The sequence below is a fragment of the Macrosteles quadrilineatus genome, unplaced genomic scaffold (genome assembly GCF_028750875.1).
Source record: "Macrosteles quadrilineatus isolate MER2022 unplaced genomic scaffold, UCM_ALF_1.0 Scaffold_3__2_contigs__length_128488019, whole genome shotgun sequence".
NCBI classification, from domain to species: Eukaryota; Metazoa; Arthropoda; class Insecta; order Hemiptera; family Cicadellidae; genus Macrosteles; species Macrosteles quadrilineatus.
In genome coordinates, this window is record NW_026542596.1 from 31,454,785 (window position 1) to 31,477,944 (window position 23,160).

A 23,160-nucleotide genomic window follows, 5' to 3' on the forward strand; every position below is an offset into this window, starting at 1 on the left:
TGACAGATAGAAGAGCAGAGGTTAAGAGGTACAGATTCTGCTCCCAAGATATTCTAAAAATATAAAACAATCATTTCAAAGTAAAGATAAAACACGTGATTACAGATAATAAGGTTTTGGGTTTTGGTTATGTATTAAGAGGCTATATAAAATAGATTTAACATATTTACACATTAAAGACTAAAATCTAGTTAAAAATGTATAAATAAAGTGCTTTTTAAAATGCCACGTTTTTAAACGCACTAAAAAGTATAAAATAATTTATAAAATGTTGAGAGAAAAAATACTTGTAAGATTTAAAACGAAAAACGTGGGGCGCATGCAATAGATCATAACAGTTCAATAGGTGAAGTTAATTGTAAATCAGCATGCGCCCCACGTTTTTTGTTTTAAATCTTACACGTATTTATTCTCTCAACATTTTATAAATTATTTTATACTTTTTAATGCGTTTAAAAACGTGGCATTTTTAAAAAGTATTTTTATTTATAAATTATTTACTATCATATCAATGGTACACAAAATCTATAACAAAACCAAACATAAACCTAAGATAACGATTTTTAATCAAATCCACTTAATTAAGCAACCTAGTAAGCAGACTTGCACACATATTTACACACTTTTTTAAAAGATTTTTTATGGTAGTTTTCCAAATCAAGTTTATTGAGTAACCTCAATAAAGTCTTAATTAAAATGGCACATTTTTTGTGGTTTTAACCATGGCATATAATAGTTACTCTCACTGCTTAACATGTTCGCTACCGCAATAGTAACAAACTTTTCATTCATATGGACCAGCGACGCACATATACGACAGCTAGTCACATTGAAATAGGCTGACGTCGCATATTTGTGTCGGTGTTCCAATGTTATCTAAAAGCTTACATCTTTGTAACGGTCTATTGGAAGGCACTGAATTCTCTGCAGTGGTCTACAGGGATGTCTGTCGCACATTTGCTTTGTTGATCTGTGGCTGTGATGGTTGGTGACGTCATATTATAGTTGGAAAAACTCTTATTTATTTTGCTGCATCACTGTATGTATGTATGTTGTATGTATGCTGCATTATCATATGTAGCTTTTATATTTGTTCAATTATTAACTGTTCTTATATAATCTGTTTTTTTTTTTTACTTACTTTCATCTCAAAACATAAACAAAAATTAACAGTCATATATATGCGGCGTTTGGGCTACAAGAAAAATATAATAAGTTTCACTATTGACTTCTCTATAGACCGGGCGTCGCAAATATGGACATTACAAAAGGTTATCAAAAAATAAAAAAAAAGGTTATCAAAAAATAAAAAAACAAGAATATATTATTTAAAACGCAGAGGATACGCGTCCGGTAACCGGACGTGGATTAGACGTCCGGCAATTACTGTCATAACCTAACCTAACCAACCAAACTTGCTGATAATGAAAAAATCGAATTAAGGTTAAATTCTTTCTCTATTAGAAAATTATAAATGCCAAAAATTCTAATTAAAGATGTACAGTTAAGAATAAATGGTATTCAATGCAAAATCTTCGACAAAAAGTTCATGTCACCAATGGGACTCGAACCCTGGACCTCTTGCACATCAGCCGAGCATCTTATCCACTACACCACGACCACCGATGGTTGGTGATGGTATTGTTGTAGTAAAGGCGTTCCAGGTTCCCGCAACCCCATGACGTCATTGCCGTACGCCTTATCCACGCCCGGTTACCGGACGCGTATCCTCTATGTATTTAAAAACATGATTGCAACGTATTACAACGTAAATGATCACTGTTTAACAGGTTTTTGCCCGTGGTCTGCCTGTACTGTTAACCAGGTGACAGCCGGTCTAAGTGTAAGATTAAATTGTATGCCTCGGTCCGTGGCAATTATCGCGGCGTCGCATGTATGTGTTAACCATTGTTAGGGTAGTTGACAATCTAATGAGAGAAGGTATGTGTCAGTTAGGTGATACTGTTGATTTGTCTTGTGGCACACTTTATTTATAAGAAACGCTAAACAAACAATAATACAATGTAGGTAAGAGACTTACATAGTTGACGCTCCATTGCATGAGGCAGGGGGACAGACAAGTACATAAACGGCTCGTAAGTCACTGAGACATGCTTACAGGATGAGCACACTACCTGCAATAACAACCAATCATGAAACAGATTATAAACACCAATGAATCACAACACTACATGTTATCTTTCATTGTACCTTCATTGCAATCAACCACAACTTCAGGGCCACTTTAGTAAGTGAAGTGGGTGGGTTATTGGGGTAGCAAGGGAAAGAAAAATTCTCCTGCAAGAGGGGAGATGCGCAACTTTTCTTGGAACCATAGCGTGTGTGTTGAAGAGAAAATGACAAACAAACACCATAACAAAACATTACCTAAAATTAGGAATTGTTCTGTATGTAATTAGAACAAATAATAAATGTATTTATCAAAGTACAATTTTAACCAACTTTATTCAACACAAATTAAAAAACAAAGTGAACAAGTAAACATCATAACCAGCTGATAATAGTTATAAAATAAATAAGCAATAAGTAAAGGTAGACATTTAGGATGTAACACCTCCCCTTCTTAGTGAGTTTCATAAGTTAAGTCTATCGATGGGTTTATGTGCCCGTTTTGATCGTCTCACTGTCATAGCGGAAGCTGGTGCCACTGGAACATCTGATATGTTGTTACTGGTCTTTGGATCAATGTTGTGATAATTTGTTACGTGGTTTTCGGTTGGTTCCTCTCTGACTTATCCAAAATTTGTTGGTATGAATACTTGATTTTGCTCATTCCTTAATGAAAACTCACACAAGTCCCGCCCTGAGCGTCTAATTTGGTCTTGATGTCGTCTGATTGGGCCACTGCTTGTGGTTATTTCATAATTTCTTGGTCCTTCTTTTTTGTTGATCTTTCCAAACCCCCATTTGTTGCAGGTTCCATAGAGGCGGTAGGCGACGGAGTCTTGAGCTTTAAAGGACTTTTGCCTGTCACGGTCTTGAGCTTTAAAGGACTTTTGCCTGTCACGGTCTGAGTCAAACTTTCGGTTAATTTTTTGTGACAAATCAGGATACAATAAGTCAAGTCTTGATCGAATTTGACGTCCAATGAAGAGATGTGAAGGAGATTCACCTCCATCTTCGCCAAATTGTTCTGTATGTAATTAGTATTTATCAAAGTACAATTTTAACCAACTTTATTCAACACAAATTAAAAAACAAAGTTAACAAGTAAACATTATAACCAGCTGATAATAGTTATAAAATAAATAAGCAATAAGTAAAGGTAGACATTTGGGATGTAACAGGAATATTTAGAAAGAATATTAAGAGCTTATTTTTCATATTTTTCCAACTTGATTACGGTTTTCTATTAACCACAAGAATCTATTTTAAATAAACTATAGTCTTATTTATGACATGTATACATCCATCTAAAATGATATCACTAATGTGTTTTATTCACGTCGACAACCCAATTGGTTATTGAACAAAGTTAATTTAGGAAGCGCTTCTCAAACAGTTTACATTGACATATCAGTTCAGGTCATGAAGGTCTGCTAAAATTCATCCTTGTCCAATGTCCATACAAGAGAACGCTTTTTTTCATGTTAAGATTTTGCTAAGCCAATCTTAGTTATATTTCATCGATTCACAGTGTAATAGTTTCAGTTAAGTATATACCATTGCTTTCAACAGTAGGCCTAAGCTACTCAACCAAAACATCTCTTAGAACATCTAATTTTTAATGCTCTAGCGGCCAAAAAATTCCAAATCTGACCAAGGATGATTTAAAAGGCACTTTATTCCTGTTAGCAAATTTCCCATATAGGGAATAAGCTATTACCGTAGTACTCATGATAAAACCTGGACCCGGGACCGATTTACTTTTTCGTTTTGAGGTCCCCAGAGGCCAAAAACACCCTCTGTTCAAATTCATATGTATATAGTGTCCGTTAGCGCGATAACTAGAGCAAAAATTATCTGATTTTGATGAAATTTGGTAGAAATGTGTAAACCTATGTTTATTTGAACGAGTTCGCAAACTAGCATGATCGGACTATGGGAACGGGGTTTTATGGGGTAAAAATTGGTTTTCCCCATTTTTGACTCTAAAAACATAAAATCTCACAATTTCTATCCAGACCATTTTGTAGAGCTTAAAAAAATAATAATTTTGTATATTGAAGCATTGTTGTATGCCTAACGGTTACGGAGATATTTCCCATGTTATTCTTATGGAGAATAATGTTTGTTTATGGATATATTTTAATGAAATTTGGCAATTTTATTTTTTTTTCATACTAAGCTATCAACATTTCAATAAAAAGCACACCTCAATACCTTCCCTGTATCAGCAAACCTAGGGAATCATTAAAATTAATGTTATTTAAATAGGAAATAAATCTGACAATTTTCAGAGTATATTTTAGTAGAAATCCAGCCAGGTAAATGGAAATTCGCTTAGTCTGCAGGTTTGCAGCGGTGGGGGTATTTTGTCTTTTCTCACTGGCAGACTGTTTAGTTTTGCTGTTTGACAATATGCCCTACAAGCTAATTCATTGTCAATTGTCTACATGAGTTACCAACATTGAGACATTCTTACAAGTTACAAAGTTTTTAAAGTGGACAACTTTTTTATCTAATCTTACAGGTTGACTGATAATGAATAAAGATGTTTTTAATTGGAAAATAATTGACAACATTCTTGTATACCCTATACAATATATACTAATGAATAAAGATGTTTTGAATTGAATTGAATACAGTAGGTTTCGGCAATCAAAAAACTCTTTAATCTCTTATAAAGATAGAAGACCAGAAAATACTTGTAAAGCAAGAGATCTAAACAAACATGACGCTGTTGTATTTCTTGAAGAAAAATATAATACAGAAATTAGTCTATTGTCTATTGTTTGCATACAGTAAATTACTTATCTTATTCGTTGAAGTGAGTGGCAGGTGTATTTTATGTCACAGATTAACCCTCCGAGTGTTATTTGTCGAAGCTTCGACACATAACACACGTTGTGTAGTGTTTTGTGTCGATGCTTCGACTCACAAACACTGTTTACGGCGAAGGCTCTATGACTGACAAAATCGGATTGAACTGGATCGAGTTAGGAATCGTTTTATTTGTCAGATTCTAAGCTTTCTCCGGAGGTCTGTCTCTAAGCGCTTTTTTTTCTCGAGGCGATCACAATTGTAGCAGACAGCTGACGTGCGTATTTGTAAACAGCTTGGTTAACCTCGCACCGATGACTGATGTGTTTTATTACGTTTATCATTGTTTTAGTGTTAAAAATCAAAAGTAGTGATATACGTGGTGCATTATAAGAAGATTTAAGTGATTTTGAAGGGCTGGTTGATGATCCTGAAGAAGTAGGTAGTGATATTGATGTAAATTATCAGCCAGATTCCTAGCTATGGTTAGGCTATGCATTCTTAGCTAAACGCTATGTACTGAAATATGCTTTTTGCCCATAACTTATTTATTTGCAAATCCACTTCCTTATATTATTATATATTTGTAGTCCTCATCAAATTTAGAACAAAGTGGCTATTTTCAAATATTTATAGGCCTATAATTTATACAATTTCATTGAGCGCGAACTTATTTTTTTTTTTTTTTATCTTCCAAAAAATATTTTTTTACCTAAAAAATTTTTTTGAAACAAATGTTCCTTATGTTTTATGTATAATATTGAAGCCCATGATTTTCCAAACAAAATGGTATATAGAACAGTATATAACATTGTTTTTAAGCTTCTCAGATCCGTTTTAATAAAACCTTGCAAATGCGCAAAAAATAGGCAGACATTAAGGCCAAAACTAGGGACACTCGGAGGGTTAAGGGCACAAGTGAAGACTGGTGTTTCCTACTTTTATTAATAGGGGGTTTTTGTTGGCAAAAACCTATCAGGAAACACCAGTCTTCACTTGTGCCCTTAATCTGTGACCATCCTCTTATAAGGTTAATTAACCCTGCCGTGTCTGAAAGTGTTTAAATAAAACATCCTAACAACCAGGCGACAGAACATAACTAATAGTTAATGTAATAAATAGCCCAGAAATATAATGGAAAACGTTTTTATACTGAACAAATTATTGATACATCTTTTTTTTAACAATTACACCAAACCAAACCATAACATATAAAAGGTAAACAAGACAATTAATATTTGATCAGGTGATGATGTAAAGACAAGATGAGAAATATTACTTCTCTAACAATAACCATTTAAAACCTACTATTTTTCAAACATCCTAACTACTTACATAGGCCTTGCAATGTCAAACTGTTTAGTTGACACTACAGGGTCTACTATACTCCGTTCACAAAATTTAGGCAGTTTTGAGGGAAAGTTCCCCATTACTTTTTTATTACTTAATGTCACAGATGATTTATATTTTGGCAAACCTCAGCAGTTGAGCTATTATTTTTAAAGGTAGGTTCAAGTGGAGGGGATAGATTTCTTCCCTTAAAACCGCCTAAATTTTGTGATAGTATATGTTTATAATTAATTAGGTAATTTGTATAACATTGCTTTAAAAATGTCTAGGTCACTTACAATACTATACTTTGTTCACAATTTATTTAGGCGGTTTGAGGGGAAGAAATCTATTCCCTCCACTTCACCCTTACCTTTAAAATAATAGCTCAACAGCTGATTAAGCGACATACATTAAATGCAAAAAAGTGGTAAGGAAACTTCCCCTCAAACCGCCTGTTTGTGAATATTGTGTCGTAAACCACCTATTTCATGTATTGTGCACTAATCTGCTTTCAAGGGAGCGAGCTTGTGTATTGGTACAGCGTAGGACATTGGACCCCGAGGTTCCGGCTGTTCAAATCCTGCCATTTACAATAAATATAAGTGGCATTGCAAACCCTAGCCTGAAGTAACGTTTAGAACGGTTTTGGGCTACAGCTTTAGTCCAAGAATGTAAAAGTAGGACATAAAAATTTAAGTAAATAAAAAATGCTTTTATCCATCATCACCCACCGTGCTTTTAAACTGCCCCTGGAAGGTGTCGACGATTACACTCTTATGAGCCGCAAGGTGTTTCTGCCAATGAACCTCAGCGTCGAGATCCACCTCCGGCTGCACCATCTGCGTCACCTCATTGGCTGAGCTGGGTCCTGGGTCATCCCTCCGTTTACGCTCACACTCCATCCTAAAGCCAAATTCGGGTTGGATTCATACAGATTGGATACAATTAGGGGTTGACACACAAAATTTAGCATGATTAAAACTTGGGAACAATTTTTTTTCAAATCCAGAGTACGTTGAATATACATTTTCACTGTAAACTAATACACTGTTTAAGCTTTGGTCGGCTTATTTACAACACAACTCATACTACTTCATATTATGCTGATTTTATGGTACTAAATAAAAGGCAACACTTCCTCTATGGCCTAATTTATTGAATATGCTCTGAAACAACTCCCTTAACTTACTTAAACAACTCTTAACCTTTATCCGTTTAGTGTTTTTTGTTAAAAGAAAAAAAATGGCTTTTAAACAGATCCATTTTATAACGTTAGAGAATATTTTGATGCTATCCCACAGGAAACTGATTTTATGTAACTTAAGCTAAATGCTTTATATGATAGGCCTATTGTAGGCTAACATTATGTATGTGTTTTTACTCTTTTTTTTAGACCGTAAGAATTGTACACATTGGTCTATTTAATGCATATTGTTTGTATACATGATCAAATTCCAAATTATAAATGTTATTGGTTGTGACGATATCCATTGCATTTGAAATTTGCTGAACGACCGTACGGATGCCTTATTACTGTCTTAACTCGATCCAATCACAAAAAATCCAAATCACAAAAATTTACTAACAAATTGGAGTTTCAATTACAAAAGCACTGAAGAATATTTAAGAAGAATACTAAAATGAATAATGCAGCTTTAAATGAAAAGAGAGCTCCATAGTATTATACCAACCTGTAGTTTTTGTCCAAGTTCTTAGAGCAGACTCTATGTCTCCGTTCGTCTTCCATCCAATAGTTTTTCTCCCAATCACAGTCCATGAGCGTGTCGGAATCTGACTCGTCTTGGGTTTGTTCATTGCGCTGCATTTTCAACCTCTTTAAGTCGAGACCCTCTCTAAAATCGACTGTACTTTTGTAATGTGTAACAGTACTTTTCCCTCTCTTCCCACTGGCCATGTTGTTTTCATAGAGGTGAAAAGAGTTAAAATTAAAAGTCTCTCGTCTCCTCACACTTTCCGTTTTGGGAAATTTGTCAGAGTCAAATTTTATTTCATTGTTAGCCTCTTGTTCTGTAACCAGTACGTTAACATTAGAGGTTTTTGCATCTTTTATGATGTCTTCAAACCCGTTCAGTCTTGGAGAACAGTTGTTAAGAACATTTGGTTGCAGAGAGTCTTTTGTCTTGTTATGTACAGAAAGCACCTGATCTGTTTTCGGCGATGTTTCTGTATCTCGTTTGTACCGATTCAAGATCATAGGTAGTTTAGAGCTATCGGGACTAGTAAGTTCATCGATTTCACAGTTATTAATCTTTTTGTCCATCTTGGGAGTTCCCAAAACTGATTCACACTTATTTACAGTCTTATTGGTATTGTCATTATTTTCTTTTAAGTTTTTATGGTTCGGTGATATATTAACACACAGCCCGTTAGGAACCTGTTTTGAACACTTTTCGGAATTACTTTCCACATCACAGTCCTAAAACAAAAATTGGATAAATTAGAAATAAAAGAATATCATACAAACAAATAGTTATAAAAATGAATTTGCAAATATAAACTACCTACATTAAATTCCATGTACAGTTGAACCTCGTTTGTACGAACCTCGATAAAACGAATACCTCGATACGACAAATTTTTTTTAATCCCCTTGACACTTTCAAGGTCAATGCTAAAAACACCTCTATACAACGTAGTAATTAAGTTAAAAACCTCCATAAGACGAATTTGTTTGTGACATGGGCTAGGACTGATTAACCTACATACAACGAATATTCTTAGCACAAAACCTCTACAAGACGAACGTGACCTCTATAAGACGAATTTATCATAATCTTAACCTCCATAGTACGTAGTTTTCAAAACAAACAGAAGCTTGTCTCAACATGAAACCCCCACCCATCCCTCCTCCTTCCTCAGTCATTGTTTGGAAAAACCTTGGAGCGAGGAGAAACCTCTATAAGAAGAATAACAGCAGCATTAAACCTCGATAAAACGACCCTCTTTATTAAGAATACCTCTATAGTACAAATTTTTCCTGTACCCCTTGAAATTCGTCTTATAGAGGTTCAACTGTACTCGTATATTTAAATACAGTAAAGCTGTGATTTTAGATAAAGGGGATGAGGCCTTTTGGATAGCATATTTTTTGTCAATCAATGGTTGGAATCAATAGGCTATTTCAATTCAAATATATCTACAATAATTTAGTTTTTTCGGATTTTTGTTATTTTAATTCTCTAGCCTACTTCATTTTAATATCTCCAACTGTACATTATATTAATCTCTTAAAATATTCTTAACATAATCTCATTGTCGGGTCCGCGGAATTGGCTAACTCTGGAACTCGCTAACCCCATGTTAAACGCCCTATCTTCAAATTTGGTCGATGAGAGGAACTCGCTAACTTGTTCGGTTTCGGAATTGGCTAACTCCGGATCCCGCTAACCCGCTCTAGAGCCGGGTTAGCGAATTCCGTCCTCGTACGGAAGTCGCTAACTCGGTCCCTCGGCGGAACTCGCTAACTCCCAATCAGAAGCCTCGCGGGCCGTCCAATGGGAGCCAAGCACGAATATTTTTGGCCAGTGTTGCCGAAAGTGTAGTACCTATATCGTGTCGGTACCATAATGTCGTATCCTACGATTAATTAGGAGTAAGAGCAACGTAGTCGATAAAATAAATATATTTAGAAGTATGTTTAACATTATTCTTATGATTATTAGGGTGGAAAAATGCATTATAGTCTTACCATAGACTAACCAACACAAGTAAACTTTACATCCCATTGTAAACTTTGAAGCTCGTTTTTCGTGTCTAGTTCATGTCCGGTGACACTGATCGCTAGTGTCGACAAAATTGTGTTTCTATTATTTTATAGTTAACTTCATGATTTGTTCTTTACTGTTTGGTTATATAACTAGGAGACGTGTTATTAGTTATGATTAGAACGTTTTATTTGCTTAAACAAGGTTTTAAATTACTGAAAACAAGAAACAATTGTGAACGAAACACGACCTCATGGTAAGACCTAGACACGGGACCGATTTACTTTTTCGTTTTGAGGTCCCCAGAGGTCAAAAACACCATCCGTTCAAATTCATATATATATATATATTTATATATGTGTCCGTTGGCGCAATAACTCGAGCAAAAATGATCCGATTTTGATGAAATTTGGTACAAACATGTAAACCAACGTTCATTCGAACGAGTTCGCGAACCAGCATAATCGGACCATGGGAACAGGGGTTTATGGGGGGTTTTATGGGGTAAAAATGGGTTTTTCCTATTTTTTAACCTTAAAACAACAAATTTTGTATTTTCTTTCTCAACCATTTTGTAGAGCTTAAAAAAAAAAGAAATAATTTAGTATATTGAAATGCTGTTGTATGCCTAACGGTCACGGAGAAAATTAAAAAAAGTGTAATTTAAAATTCCCATGTTATTCTTATGGAGAAAATGAAAACTTTTGTAATTTACTTGTTTATGGATATAATGTTGATACAATTTGGCAAATTTATTTATTTCATCCTATACTATTGACATATTGTCAAAAAACACTTTTTACCTTCCCCGTAGCAGCAAACCTAAGCACTCGTTAAATCTGATGTTATTTAAATTGGAAATATATAATATAACTTATGTTTTATTTATGGAAATATTTTAGTAAAAATGTAATCAGACAAGTTGAAATTCGCTTAGTCTGCAGGTTTGCTGCGGCGGGGGTATTTTACTTAAATAGTAGCTTATTGGTATGCAAAAAGGTAAAAATGCACATTTAATTTGGATCTATTACATGTTATGAAATATCTATTTTTGTAGTCCGCGATTTGTTTCTTTTATTCGAATAAATACCATTTTGTGAACTTCTGCAAATAAAATTATTGAGTTCGTATATTATATACTGGCCTTGTAATCTTGAATCATACATCATAATAAAATTTACACGCTAAACGTCATTACAAAATTACATTGTAGTGGTAATGTATTTTTAAATAGAGCTATTGAATTTAAATAAATATTTATCAATACATTATAAAGTGGTAGGCCTAATGTATTCATGGATTGCATTAAAGTTAGTCTATGCATAAATACAACTTGTTAATTTCGTTTATCGTAGGCTATTAGTGTAGAACCCGGGTCATCCTCTTAATTTTGTTGAATTAATATTAATTTTACGTCTTTCAGTAGGCCTACTTTTTAAAAGTCTGGAGTTTTTCTCCAGGCTGGTTCTAAATGGACCCAGGCGTTCTTGTTTGTTACAATTCTTATGAATGGTGGCAAGAGCTAAAATTACTTAATCTTATCCAAAAACAAAGCTATTGTCTATTGTGTAGCTCAGTACTGGGGAACGGTGAACCGAGCAATGGCTTGGTATAGTTTATATCGATTGTGAAAGCAATATAAAGGAAACCCAACACTCAAATCAGGAAAATCCGTCAATTCTTATTAAGAATAGTAAATTAAAATAACTCTGTCACGTTTTATTATATGAATATTATATCTTCTCCTATTTTTTACTAGTGGTGCTTAGGTGTACAATCTATAAACGGTTTTAAAACATGTAACATTATTGCTATTAGGCCTAGATAAAAACTTAGTCTATGTCATCATATTTGTACACGTAAGTTGGACGGTTCAACGACGAACATTTAATTTAAAATCTATGAATTAGTAATGAAAGTTACGATGGTTGATGACTGTATTAATTAATGGTTTTGGTTTATTACGACATTACGATTAAATCTGTTTTCCGTGTTTAAGAACTTGTGTGTATTTTAGCTTAATTTCGTAGAGGTTTAATTATTTAGTACTGAATTTTCAATATTTTTCATATTCTATTATTTTCTTTTATACTGATGGCATTTATATTTAAGATCGATATCATAAACATTTAACTGGCTATTGTACAGTTTAATAAAAAACACTTTTTCATGATTTTTTAATTGTCTTTGAATTACTTTGGGCTAGTTATCTGTTAAAAGTGGAATTGATAACAAAAAACAATAACATTTACTGTATCTTTATTGACACGGACATTTTGAAATACGGCAGTGTACGATTATTTTGTCGTACAAGGTTGGCAACGCTCCGTGCAGTGGGCGCGGCCGGGTTAGCGACTTCCAGAGTTAGCGAATTCCGCCGCGAGACAAAATCGAGTTAGCGGATTCCGGAGTTAGCCAATTCCTGACTGAGACGGTTAGCCAGTTCCAGAGTTAGCCAGTTCCGACACGCGACCGAGTTAGCGAGTTCCTGAGTTAGCCAATTCCTACGTCTCTCATTGTCTGCTCTGTTACATTCTGTTGGCTAAGCCAGGCCTACTACCAGTGCCACAGCAGGCAGTTCACGTTGCTTAGCTGATTTTCTAATTGATTTGAATTTTTACAACGGTTTTGCTTTTCAGGGTGTGGTCAAAAGGGTTTTACTATAGTTCATATTCTACTTACAGCATCAAGTATTTTGTGAAGCTTGTTTTGAAGACAGGAACTGTTCATTTGCTCATGTAAGCCATCTAGCAGCAACGCGAGGAATTCCTGGCAGTCATGCTAAAAAATACAAACTTGATAGCTATAATCAGCTGCCAGCTACGTTGCTTTATTTAGTTTTATTACGTGTATTTTTCTCACATGTAGTTTATGCATACCAAATGACAAATAACAATTCTTCTTTGGACATAACATCTGTTACAATTATTACAAACGTAATACACATTACGTAGTACACAGGTAGGTTACATTGTCAAGGTTTCTAATAAATAAAGAATTCTAAATATAAAAAAAAACTAAGATTTAGCCAGTAAGGTACCCCTACAAAAGCTACAGCATGGTGGAAATGTTTATGTTAAGAGCGGTAGATAAGAGAATGGCCAAGAGTTGTAAATCAAGAGTCGTGAGTGTGTTGCCAAAAGCTTCTTCTTAACCACAAATTGCTTCTAAATAAGTTGGAATTGCAGCCGATACATTTGTCAACAACAGGATATTTAGGCTATTTGTACACAAAGTAAAAATATAATATCTTACTTCTGTTTATAATCCAATGTTTTTATCAACAGGTGCTGACTAGTTTTGCTGCAAGCAAAACATTGTCATAGCGTGCAACATGTCGAAACAAATAAATATATTAATAGGCCTACATAACACAACACAAAACACGGACATAACAGATAGCAAACGAAGATAGCGTTATCTTCGTAGGATGTAGAATTTACTGCCGTCACTGGGACCGATCAGATTAGGATAGTAGTGCAAACTTTGATCGTGATTTGTTATGTATGTGTTTTTGCATGTTTATATATTTACTAGCAGAGTACCCGTCCTGCTTATTGCAGTTATACTCAAGCTTTGCGTTTGCAATGGAGGAGGACACAGTTTGATAACATTTGGTTCTTGACAGTTTTCATAATGTATCACTGTTTTTTGTAGTTCAAATTATCTCTTGTCATAAATGCAAAAAGAATAATAGTGCTGCACCCTGTTGGTAAACATTATAACTTTTTAATGCTATTGCATGTTATAGAAATTGAAGGACGTATTAAATCTAATTTAGTTCGCAATAATATACCGGTTGTATTATGTACTGCATTTCGATATGCCAACAAAAATCTACTTAAAGCTAAGTCTGGATTTTCATTTGGACACAAATCCCCTCTTATTCTTTACTTTACTGTTTTTACAGCATTTTCCGCTTGGCCATTACTAGCGGGAAAATAAGGTGGTGTAAGCGTATGCCTAACCCCAGCTTTTAAAAACTTTCGTTGCCACGCTGATTTTGGGTATTCCCATACATGTACATATGACCTTGACAATCCATGAGACATTGCGAGCAACTAACAATGAAAACTTACAATGTCCGACCACACAGTTACATGTGAACTGTGCGGTCGGACATTGTAAGTTTTCGTCGGTAGGCCTACTCGGTTTTATTCGTAAAACGTCTATGTTTGTATATGATTTGTGTCCGTGTTTTTGTATTTAAACTCTTGAGGACCTTTTCAAAGTGACAGTGTTTTAATGTTCTTGTACAAGATCTGATGATGAAGACTTAGTCTTCGAAACACGTTATCCGTAAGGACTACAGTAACAGGATCACTCTGGCAGTACTCAGGTAATTTTATACCTTTTATAAAATTAATTGGAATATCTCTCTCCGCTAAAAACTGCAAATAGGTTCCTACATAAGGATTTTCCTCATAGGCCTACTGTTCGTTAACAAGTTTAGCTTGTAAAGGTAAGCGAGTTAAACATTATGCAGAAGCATTTCCCTGAGAGGAAACATATTGTATGTCAAAATCATAGCTGGCTAAAAATAGAGAATACCTCTGCTGTAAACTGCTAGCGGCCATTGCCGGAAGTCCCTTTTTAGGGCCAAAAATTGACAACAATGGTTTGTGGTCTGTTGTGAGTGTGAATTTTCTGCCAAACAATTACTGATTACATATTTTAACAGCAAACACAATACCTAGCTAAAGCTTCTTTGTCCATTACAGAGTAGTTTGATTCGGCTTTGGACAATGTCCTTGACAGATTTTTCAGATCCATCTGATTGTATTTGACTTAACACACTTCCGAACCCTGAGGCGGAACTATCAGTAGCCAACCTCAAAGGTAAATTTTTGTTATAATGCGCTAAAATAGGAGCTGAATCTAATTTGCTCTTAATTAATTGAAACGCTTTGTCACATGATAAATTCCATTCAAATGGAGTGTCCTTTCTGAGTAAATGATACAGTGGGGATACAATGGTAGACATACTTGGCACAAATTTAGAATAATAATTAACTAAACCTAGAATAGCTTTTAACTGAGTTACATTGGTAGGCACTGGGGCGTTTACAATAGCTTCAATTTTACTAGGAGATGTGCCTAGTCCTTGTTTACTTAAAATGTACCCTAAATACTCAACAGATTTACAAAAAAAAACTGACATTTATTTTGACTGGTACTGTTAAACCATGATTCTTTAAAGTTTCACACACTTGAATCAACCTCTCTAGATGCTGTTTGTCGTCAGTTCTTGTTACCAAAATATCGTCTAGGAAGCAAACAACGCCGGGAATGTGAGCTAAAATGCGTTCCATTATACTCTGAAATATTCCCGGGGCGGATGCTACACCAACTGGAACGCGATTGTAAATATGGGACAATCCTTTAGATGTACTTATTATACAATATTTCTTTGATTCATCATCTAACTTAACCTGAGTGTAAGCCTAAAAAAGATCCATTTTTGAAAACGTCTCCCCTTTTTGTAAATTTTAAAAAATGTCCTCAATCCTTGGAATCGGGTGGCGATTGAATACTAAATAGGGGTTCAGCGTTATTTTAAAATCACCACATATTCAAATACTTCCATCTTTTTTCAAAATAGGCACAATTGGAGTTCCCCATTCACTGTTGCTAACTTGAGTTAAAATCCCATTATTTACTAATCGATCAATCTCAAACTCCACTTTACTTTTGATTGGAAATGGTTTGGATCTGGGTTTAAAAAACTTAGGAATTACATTTTCCTTCAACTCTAATCTAGCTGCCTCTCCCTTGTAACAATCTAATGCATCAGTAAATACGTCAGGAAATTTACTGTACAGTTTACTGACAATTACTGGTTTTTGATCTAGCTTTTAAACCGTATTCAAACAATTTTCTTTAGGGATTCAGTCGATTCGGATCAATATTTCTAGTTTCCTAATCCAGTCTCTTCCCATTAGAGGATTAGCCCCTTTAGACACAACATACAATGTTAACTTTTTATGCTCAGCTTCATGCTGTACAATTACGTTAAGTTTTCCTACAGGTTTTATTGGCTGGTTTGTGTAAGAGCTCAAAACCAAATTGGTGGGCAATAATTCGAGATCAGAGAAATTATCGTTGTAACACCATGCTCCACTGTCAACCTAAAATGGCAATACAGTATGTTCTACTTTAATATCAACCGTGATAGGTTTTATTCTATCCCTCTGTTTAGTTTCCTCATCATTTATGGAAAATAAGCTAGCTAAATCACTATAATCATCGTCATTGACATTGCACCCTGCGTTCTCTACATAGTTTTGCTTATACTTATGAGACTTGTTACCAGGGGTAAACTTAGGTGTAAAGTTCTTTTGTCCATCTTTACGATAATCAATTAAATACAAATTTAGATTGAGACTCACCATTGTTTTTCTTCATCATACACGCACTTTCTAAATGGCCTTTCTTCTTACAAAAATTGCAAGATAAACTTTTAAAACGTCACTCACTTTTTAAATAACCAGATTTACCACAACAATAACAATAACACTTTACTTCACTTTTTGAGCGCTGCCACGGCTTCCGCTGCTGCTGCTGCTACAAAGCGACGTTGTGGAGGCGACTTCCTCCCCCTGTGTTGTGGTAGGTCAGGGCCGCGGTGTCTCTCGCTGCCAACTCCATCGACGTAGCTATCTGGACCGTCTTCTAGTAGGTGAGGTCTTCCTCACCCAGCAACCTCTTCTTGGTAGTGTCGTCCCTCAAACCACTCACGATTCTGTCCCGAAAATGATCCGGTAGTTTGTCCTTAAACTCGCTTTTCACAGAGAGTTTCTTCAGGTTTACAATGTAATCAGCGACTGATTCGTGCTCTAATTGTGTTCGGAGGCTAAACTTGTACCTTTCAGCGATAAAAGAGGGTTTTGGATAAAGCTTAATAACCTTAACAATAACATCGTAGCTCTTAGTAGCTGGTTTGTCTGGTGTTGGTCTTTAAGCAGGTTATAAGTTTTCACTCCGACAACCGTCAAAAGCGTACTAACCTTTTTTAGCGTTGCTAATTTCGTTAAATATAACAAACAACTCAAGACTTTCGATATAGGAGTCCCACGTTTCTTCTGTACTATCAAATGGACCGATCGCACCGATGAACGACATCTTGACATTTAATAAAGTTCCAAAGTTATCAATAAAGTTCATCAAGCGGCATTAATGTTCACCCTCACACGCACTGTTTGAAGTTAACTTGACCAAATTCTTCTGCCATTTTGCGCAGGATCAACCTTTTGAAGTGCGGTTTGCGGCATTGTATTCTACTAAAAAAGACCTTTAATTTGATGTGCATATTGACCAATGCTACCATTTAAGATTTTCTTCCGACTCCTTGTGGGCTGTCCCCCTGAAGAGTTATTGGATCACTGAATATGTGTTAAAATAGAGTTGTATGCCCTGTAACTTTGTACCAAGTATTGTAGCTCTATCTACATTATTTTTTAAAATATTTAACTGTCCTGGGACTTTTTTACCACCCTGTATATCGTAACAATGATAACATTATGGTGCATTGTATACACTACAGTTTCGAAACATCAGTCAAAAGTCGTTGACAACACCAGCAAACAAATATTGGTACAGTAATTTATATTAAACCTCAGACGTTTCTCAATTATTTTATACTATTTTCAGGGCGTATACTATTTTATTAAAGTGAAATTCCAGGTTTTTTCCAGGTTTTTTCCTGGTTTTTCGAAGTTTTTCCAGGTTCCCGCGTATTTGTTTGGTTCCACTTAAACTATAATCATTTTAAGACTTGCAGCTTAAGTATACAATATAAACTTAAATCAAATTTGTTTCAAAGTCCAGTGAGCTAGTGTTGAAAAAGTAATAATCCTTATTATAGTAATAATTTTCATTATCATCATTACTTAAGGCCACGGAAACATCGTCTCTCTCGATAGCAGCAAAATCCTGAATATTTCCTGCGGTCGTGTGGTCGCTTCCCACAGTGACGTAAATCACATCACAGTCTTGCGTTATCATAGAAAAATCATGGACATCTCCCGCGGTATGTATACATTATCGCCGTCTCTCGCGATCACGGAAACGCAATCATCGTCATCCACGATCGCGGCAGAATCACGAAAATCTTCCGCGGCCGTGTGGATATCATCATTGACTCCCATGGTCAAAAACGTCATCGTCATCGACCGCGATCACGGCAAAATAACGAAAATGTTCCGAGGCTGTGTAGACACCATCATTGACTCCCGCGGTCACGGAAACGTCATCGTCGTCGTCCGCAATCTCGGCAAAATCATGAATATTTCACGCGGCCGTGTCTACGTCATCGTCGTCTCCCGCGGTCACGGAAACGTCATCGTCGTCTCCCGCGGTCACGGAAACGTCATCGTCGTCTCCCGCGGTCACGGAAACGTCATCGTCGTCTCCCGCGGTCACGGAAACGTCATCGTCGTCTCCCGCGGTCACGGAAACGTCATCGTCGTCTCCCGCGGTCACGGAAACGTCATCGTCGTCTCCCGCGGTCACGGAAACGTCATCGTCGTCGCCCGCAATCGCGGCAAGACGCATTTTACGACTACAATCTTCTACCGGGGCTAAAATAAAAATCCCGGAATCTGTCCAAAAATTCCGGACTTTTTCCCGGGTTTTTCCAGGTCCCTTCAAATTCAAGGTTATTTCCCGGTTCTCCCGGTTTTCCCGGTTGGTATACACCCTGTATTTTACAACAAACTAGGGTGTAAAGTTACATGGAAATCACACACGCTTATAGATAAATACAAGTTACAACAACGCATATTTTGGCATATAGCAACCTAAAATTAAAATTAAAGTGTCCGTGGACTTTAAATAATAAAAACTGTGGTCTTCATTTCAAGATACAGGTATCCTACTACGGATTTTATTATATGGAATTGTTGCCAATTGCATATGGTCAAGCGGTCATTCTTTAATGGTGTTTTGTTGGTTCTATTTTACATCTGTCCTGCAGTAAGAAAACCCCAATTGTAAGAAATGATTGCAATTTTGCAATTAGTTCACATTAGTGGTACTCTGGTGTAGGCTACCTCTATAGAACTTGAAATAAAACATGATCCTAGACAATAGTAGATAATGTAGCCTGTCTACAATAAATGATAAATTGAACCAAACAATCCAGAGAACAAAAAATATCAGCTTAATTTTTCACCTGTCGAAAATCCTTGAACTGAGGATAATGTGTGCCCAGCATCTCCTTGAAGTCCGTCGGCTGCACGGTACTGTACTGCCCACTCCACATTTTGTGTGTCAGTACAGACAGATGACTGGTAAGACTATTCGAGGGCAATGTAGGCGGCAGCTGTCGCAGTAGGCAGTGTACTAGGGCAGGGGTGGCCACCAGACATTGTACCCCCGTGCTCATAAAACATGTGTTGCCCAGGTTACGTAGACCGCAGACGCCTGCCTCTGCACCTACATCTACACAAAATGACAGTTCTTATTTAGTTTTTCTAAGTCATATAGTTGACTTTTGGATACTGAAGTAGACATCCCCTACCTATATGGACTAGCTGTAGCCATTCCTTTATTAAAAAAGGTCATAGGTGAATGAGAAATTCAAAGAGTTTGATAGTGTGTATATTATAATGTATATGTAACAAGTTAGTTAATAGTTAGTTTTAGTTAAGTTGACTTGGCTGCATGTAGATTGTTGATCTAGCTAAATAAATGAGCTATTGAGTGTCTAAAATTATATTTTCTACCTTACCTTGTGTTACTGAGTTAGTTGACATGACAAAACTGATGCATACAACAAGTCGTCCTTTCAGTTTGACTTGTTTTAAATGTCAGTCATTTACATCAGCACACTCGGTGGCTCAATTCATTAAAAGACTGGCAACAACTCCAACATGGGGATGGAATGTCTACTAAGTTGTAAATCCATAGGCGGTATTTGGAAGGTGTCATTGAGGGGGCAAACATACCGGGGGTCTTGGGAGGATGCAAAACCCTGCAGGTGGAGGGGGGAGGGTCCAGGGAAAATTTGTAGAATTTAGGGCTGGCGCGCACTATCCCGACCACGACCACGACCACAACTCCAACTGGTCAGATACAACCAGTTTTACAATAGGAATAAATGGAACAGCACGCACTGGTCGACTGGTCGGGCCCTGGTCGGACCCTGGTCACACGACCAAAATTGTTCAGTTTGGTCGGGCCCGACCCGCTGGTCGTTGCAGCCAAAAATAGCACACAATGTAATGGGATGACGCGCACTACCCCCGACTTGCCTCCGACCCGACCAGTACACCACTCAACCCCCAGTATTCCTAGATCAATCAAACGTTGAGCACTTGCTTTTTGCGCCGGTCAGTGAAGTGAGTTATTGGTAAAATGTCACAGGAGTTTGACACGGAAAGTTAAATTTCACCACTGATTTCACCAGCAACTTTTCTATGTAATTCATCAAAGCTTTTAACAGACATTCTTGTGTAATTAAAAACCCCATCTTCATATTGACGTAGCTCTTCATAAAACGTAGCAAACTGCCCTTTTGTAGACCTGACAGTTAACATTGGATGTACCCAGTATCGTTTCTTCTTCCGCTTAACGTACCTACGTTAAAATGCACCACAGCAGCTACTTCTTCAACATTCATCTTGACACTGAAGTTTTTAAAACATTCGTTGCCTTGGTCGGGTCGTGGTCAGGATAGTGCGCGCCTGGCCTTACCCTCCAATACTGAATTTTAAGGCTGTTTTTAGGCTAGATTAAAAAGTAAATGTTGTTGGGATTTTAACGTAAAAAACTTGTTTTAACTCACAATCGATGTAAAATTCAAATTAATCAAAAATGATCCAATAACAAAGTTTTTCATTGTTAAAAAATAGTATTAACATATTTTAATGCTGTTATGGAACACATATTTTTGACCATTTGATTTATTTTAAGTTTGAATATATCTCCAATAAGAACAGCTCTAGAAGAGCAACTGAATTGATGCTAAAAGAAAGCCTGTATAAATAGAGAGTAAGTCAAGTTTATTTAGTTTTAGCATGAATAATCTGTTAGGAGAAATTTAGAGTAAATTATAACTACGATTTTTGCTTTCAAAGTCTAATTACAAGAAATTGAATCATATTTCAATTACATCAAATCAACATTTCAGAAACAAATTTTATGAACCAAGTGTATCTTAACCCTTCCTGGACGGGCGCCTTTTATGGCCTAAGACGGGCAAAATTAAACAACAACAAAAAATTTATTTTTATTATTTGTGTTTTTTTTTTATAACTGCATACATCGAATAAACACAATGGAACATTTCATACTATCTAAATAACAATTTACTTGTTTTTAAGGACAAAATAAATGGTGCGAATAAGTAGGAAAACGGCGGATACATCCGCCGCCCGTCTATGAGAATATTACTTCATTGACCTTGAGCCGTGCGGACCGCGGAAACGGGAAAAGAAGGAACCGTGAGGGATTAGTGTAGACAATAGACAATATTTCTTTATTTACATAGAGAAAGTGTAGTTCTGAGTTCTCAGCCCAGCTATTTCACTACATTGATCAACCTGACATCACGTTACATATATTTAGTCAGGTGCTTTTTGAAACTCATGGCTCAGGAATGTGGGGGCCCGTTTGTCAAGCTATGGTTAAGAAATCCTCGGGCAACTAAATAGCTGTGTTTAGGCCGTGTCCCTCACTTGCATTTAAAAAATTCAAGCCAATCTATAGGCTATACAACAAAATAAGACGGTAATACAGTAAAGTAGGCTACTTACCATGTTATCGTAAAAATAGCTTCAAAATAATACAATCACCAATGACAACTAAACATCATTCACAAACGTACACAAAAATAAGTGAGTGTGAACTACGCATTCTTCCCTCTCATTCTCATCCAAACAGAAGCAATCGAGTAACCCGCAAAGGTTCGCCAACTGACCCTCCACCCACCACAAATTTCCCTCCGCTTTCGAACACCCTACTCTGATTTATATGATTTATTGCACGTACAACATTGATTGTGAAATATTCTTTTAGACACCATGATGTCAACTTCTAAATATTTCCAGGAGAGCTGGACTAAAATTATTTATTGGATACACTACTGTAACTTGGTTAAAGAAAACGGAGGAATAAAAATGTATAGGTACCAGTAAAATATTGGGGGGGGGACTTGCTCCCCCCAGATCCCACAAATGGTTTTATCAAAAGGGAATGTTTGAAAAAGGAATGACATTTTCTAGCTCTAACAAATTCTCTGTTGAAGTCCTACTTCTTGACAAAATATCAGTGTTATGGTCTGTCTTCTTTTATTGTGTATTTGAGTATCTATTAGGCCTAGTCCCTTGACTCTAATTTTCTCAGGTAAGCTGTCTGAACACTATTCCTTTTCAAAACATTTCCTGCTGGCCAATTTCCCCCCTTTAAAATATAACCTAGTTTTATCAGTAGTTGCTTGTGCAACTAATTATCAAAAAGGTTCTGTTTAATGAGAGGAAAATGTTAATAATATAATTGCGAAAAAAAAAATACAAGTCAGTAAACTTAAGTAAATCATAAATGTGTGAAAGGTTAAGACTTCATTAAGCCTATTCTATTTTAATTCAAGCCTTGTGAAATGTGCGGAGTCAAATGGATCGAGACTTTGTTTCACATTGACTCAATTTAAAGATAAATTCAATTATATGACTAGACTAGCTGTAACCCGCGGGCTTTGCCCCGTTTAACTTCTTAATTTTCAAGATGATCTCGTTCGCATGGCTCAATCACGTCTAGGTTGAAGTTTCTTTCGCTACGCTCACTCACCTTTTGGTTGCAAATTAGCTGTTGTCATCAATGTAAAAGAAATAATAGTGCTGCACCCTGTTGGTAATCCTTGTAACTTTAATGCTATTGAACATCATAGAACAGAACCAACTTGTTTAATTGAAATAGCTGTTAAGATTAATTAATTCCATTTCTCATAAGGTTAACATGGGAATCTCCAGAGCCACTGGGGCGGAGCCCAGAGGTCGGAGGGTAAAATCCTTTCTTAGTGAGCGTCTACTACCCAAAAGGAAGATGCCTGCCAAGTTTCAGGTTCCTAGGTCTTATGGTTTCTGAGATTTAGTGATGAGTGAGTGAATGAATGAATGAATGAGTGAGTGGTATTTGAGCTGATAATACAGATTGTTGAATG

At 36.1% G+C, this 23,160-nt stretch overlaps 1 protein-coding gene across 1 annotated transcript in view; it reads right to left on the reverse strand.

Moving 5' to 3' along the window:
- Window positions 1-23,160, reverse strand: part of LOC128990384 (uncharacterized) — a 55,589-nt gene that overhangs the window by 22,028 nt on the left and 10,401 nt on the right. The window contains exons 4-8 of the mRNA XM_054412731.1: window positions 19,174-19,442; window positions 12,684-12,782; window positions 7,968-8,713; window positions 7,008-7,179; window positions 2,042-2,135 (exon numbers count right to left, since the gene is read on the reverse strand). Of these exons, the coding sequence (XP_054268706.1) occupies window positions 2,042-2,135; window positions 7,008-7,179; window positions 7,968-8,713; window positions 12,684-12,782; window positions 19,174-19,442 (1,380 nt within the window). The remainder of the gene's footprint in view (window positions 1-2,041; window positions 2,136-7,007; window positions 7,180-7,967; window positions 8,714-12,683; window positions 12,783-19,173; window positions 19,443-23,160) is intronic.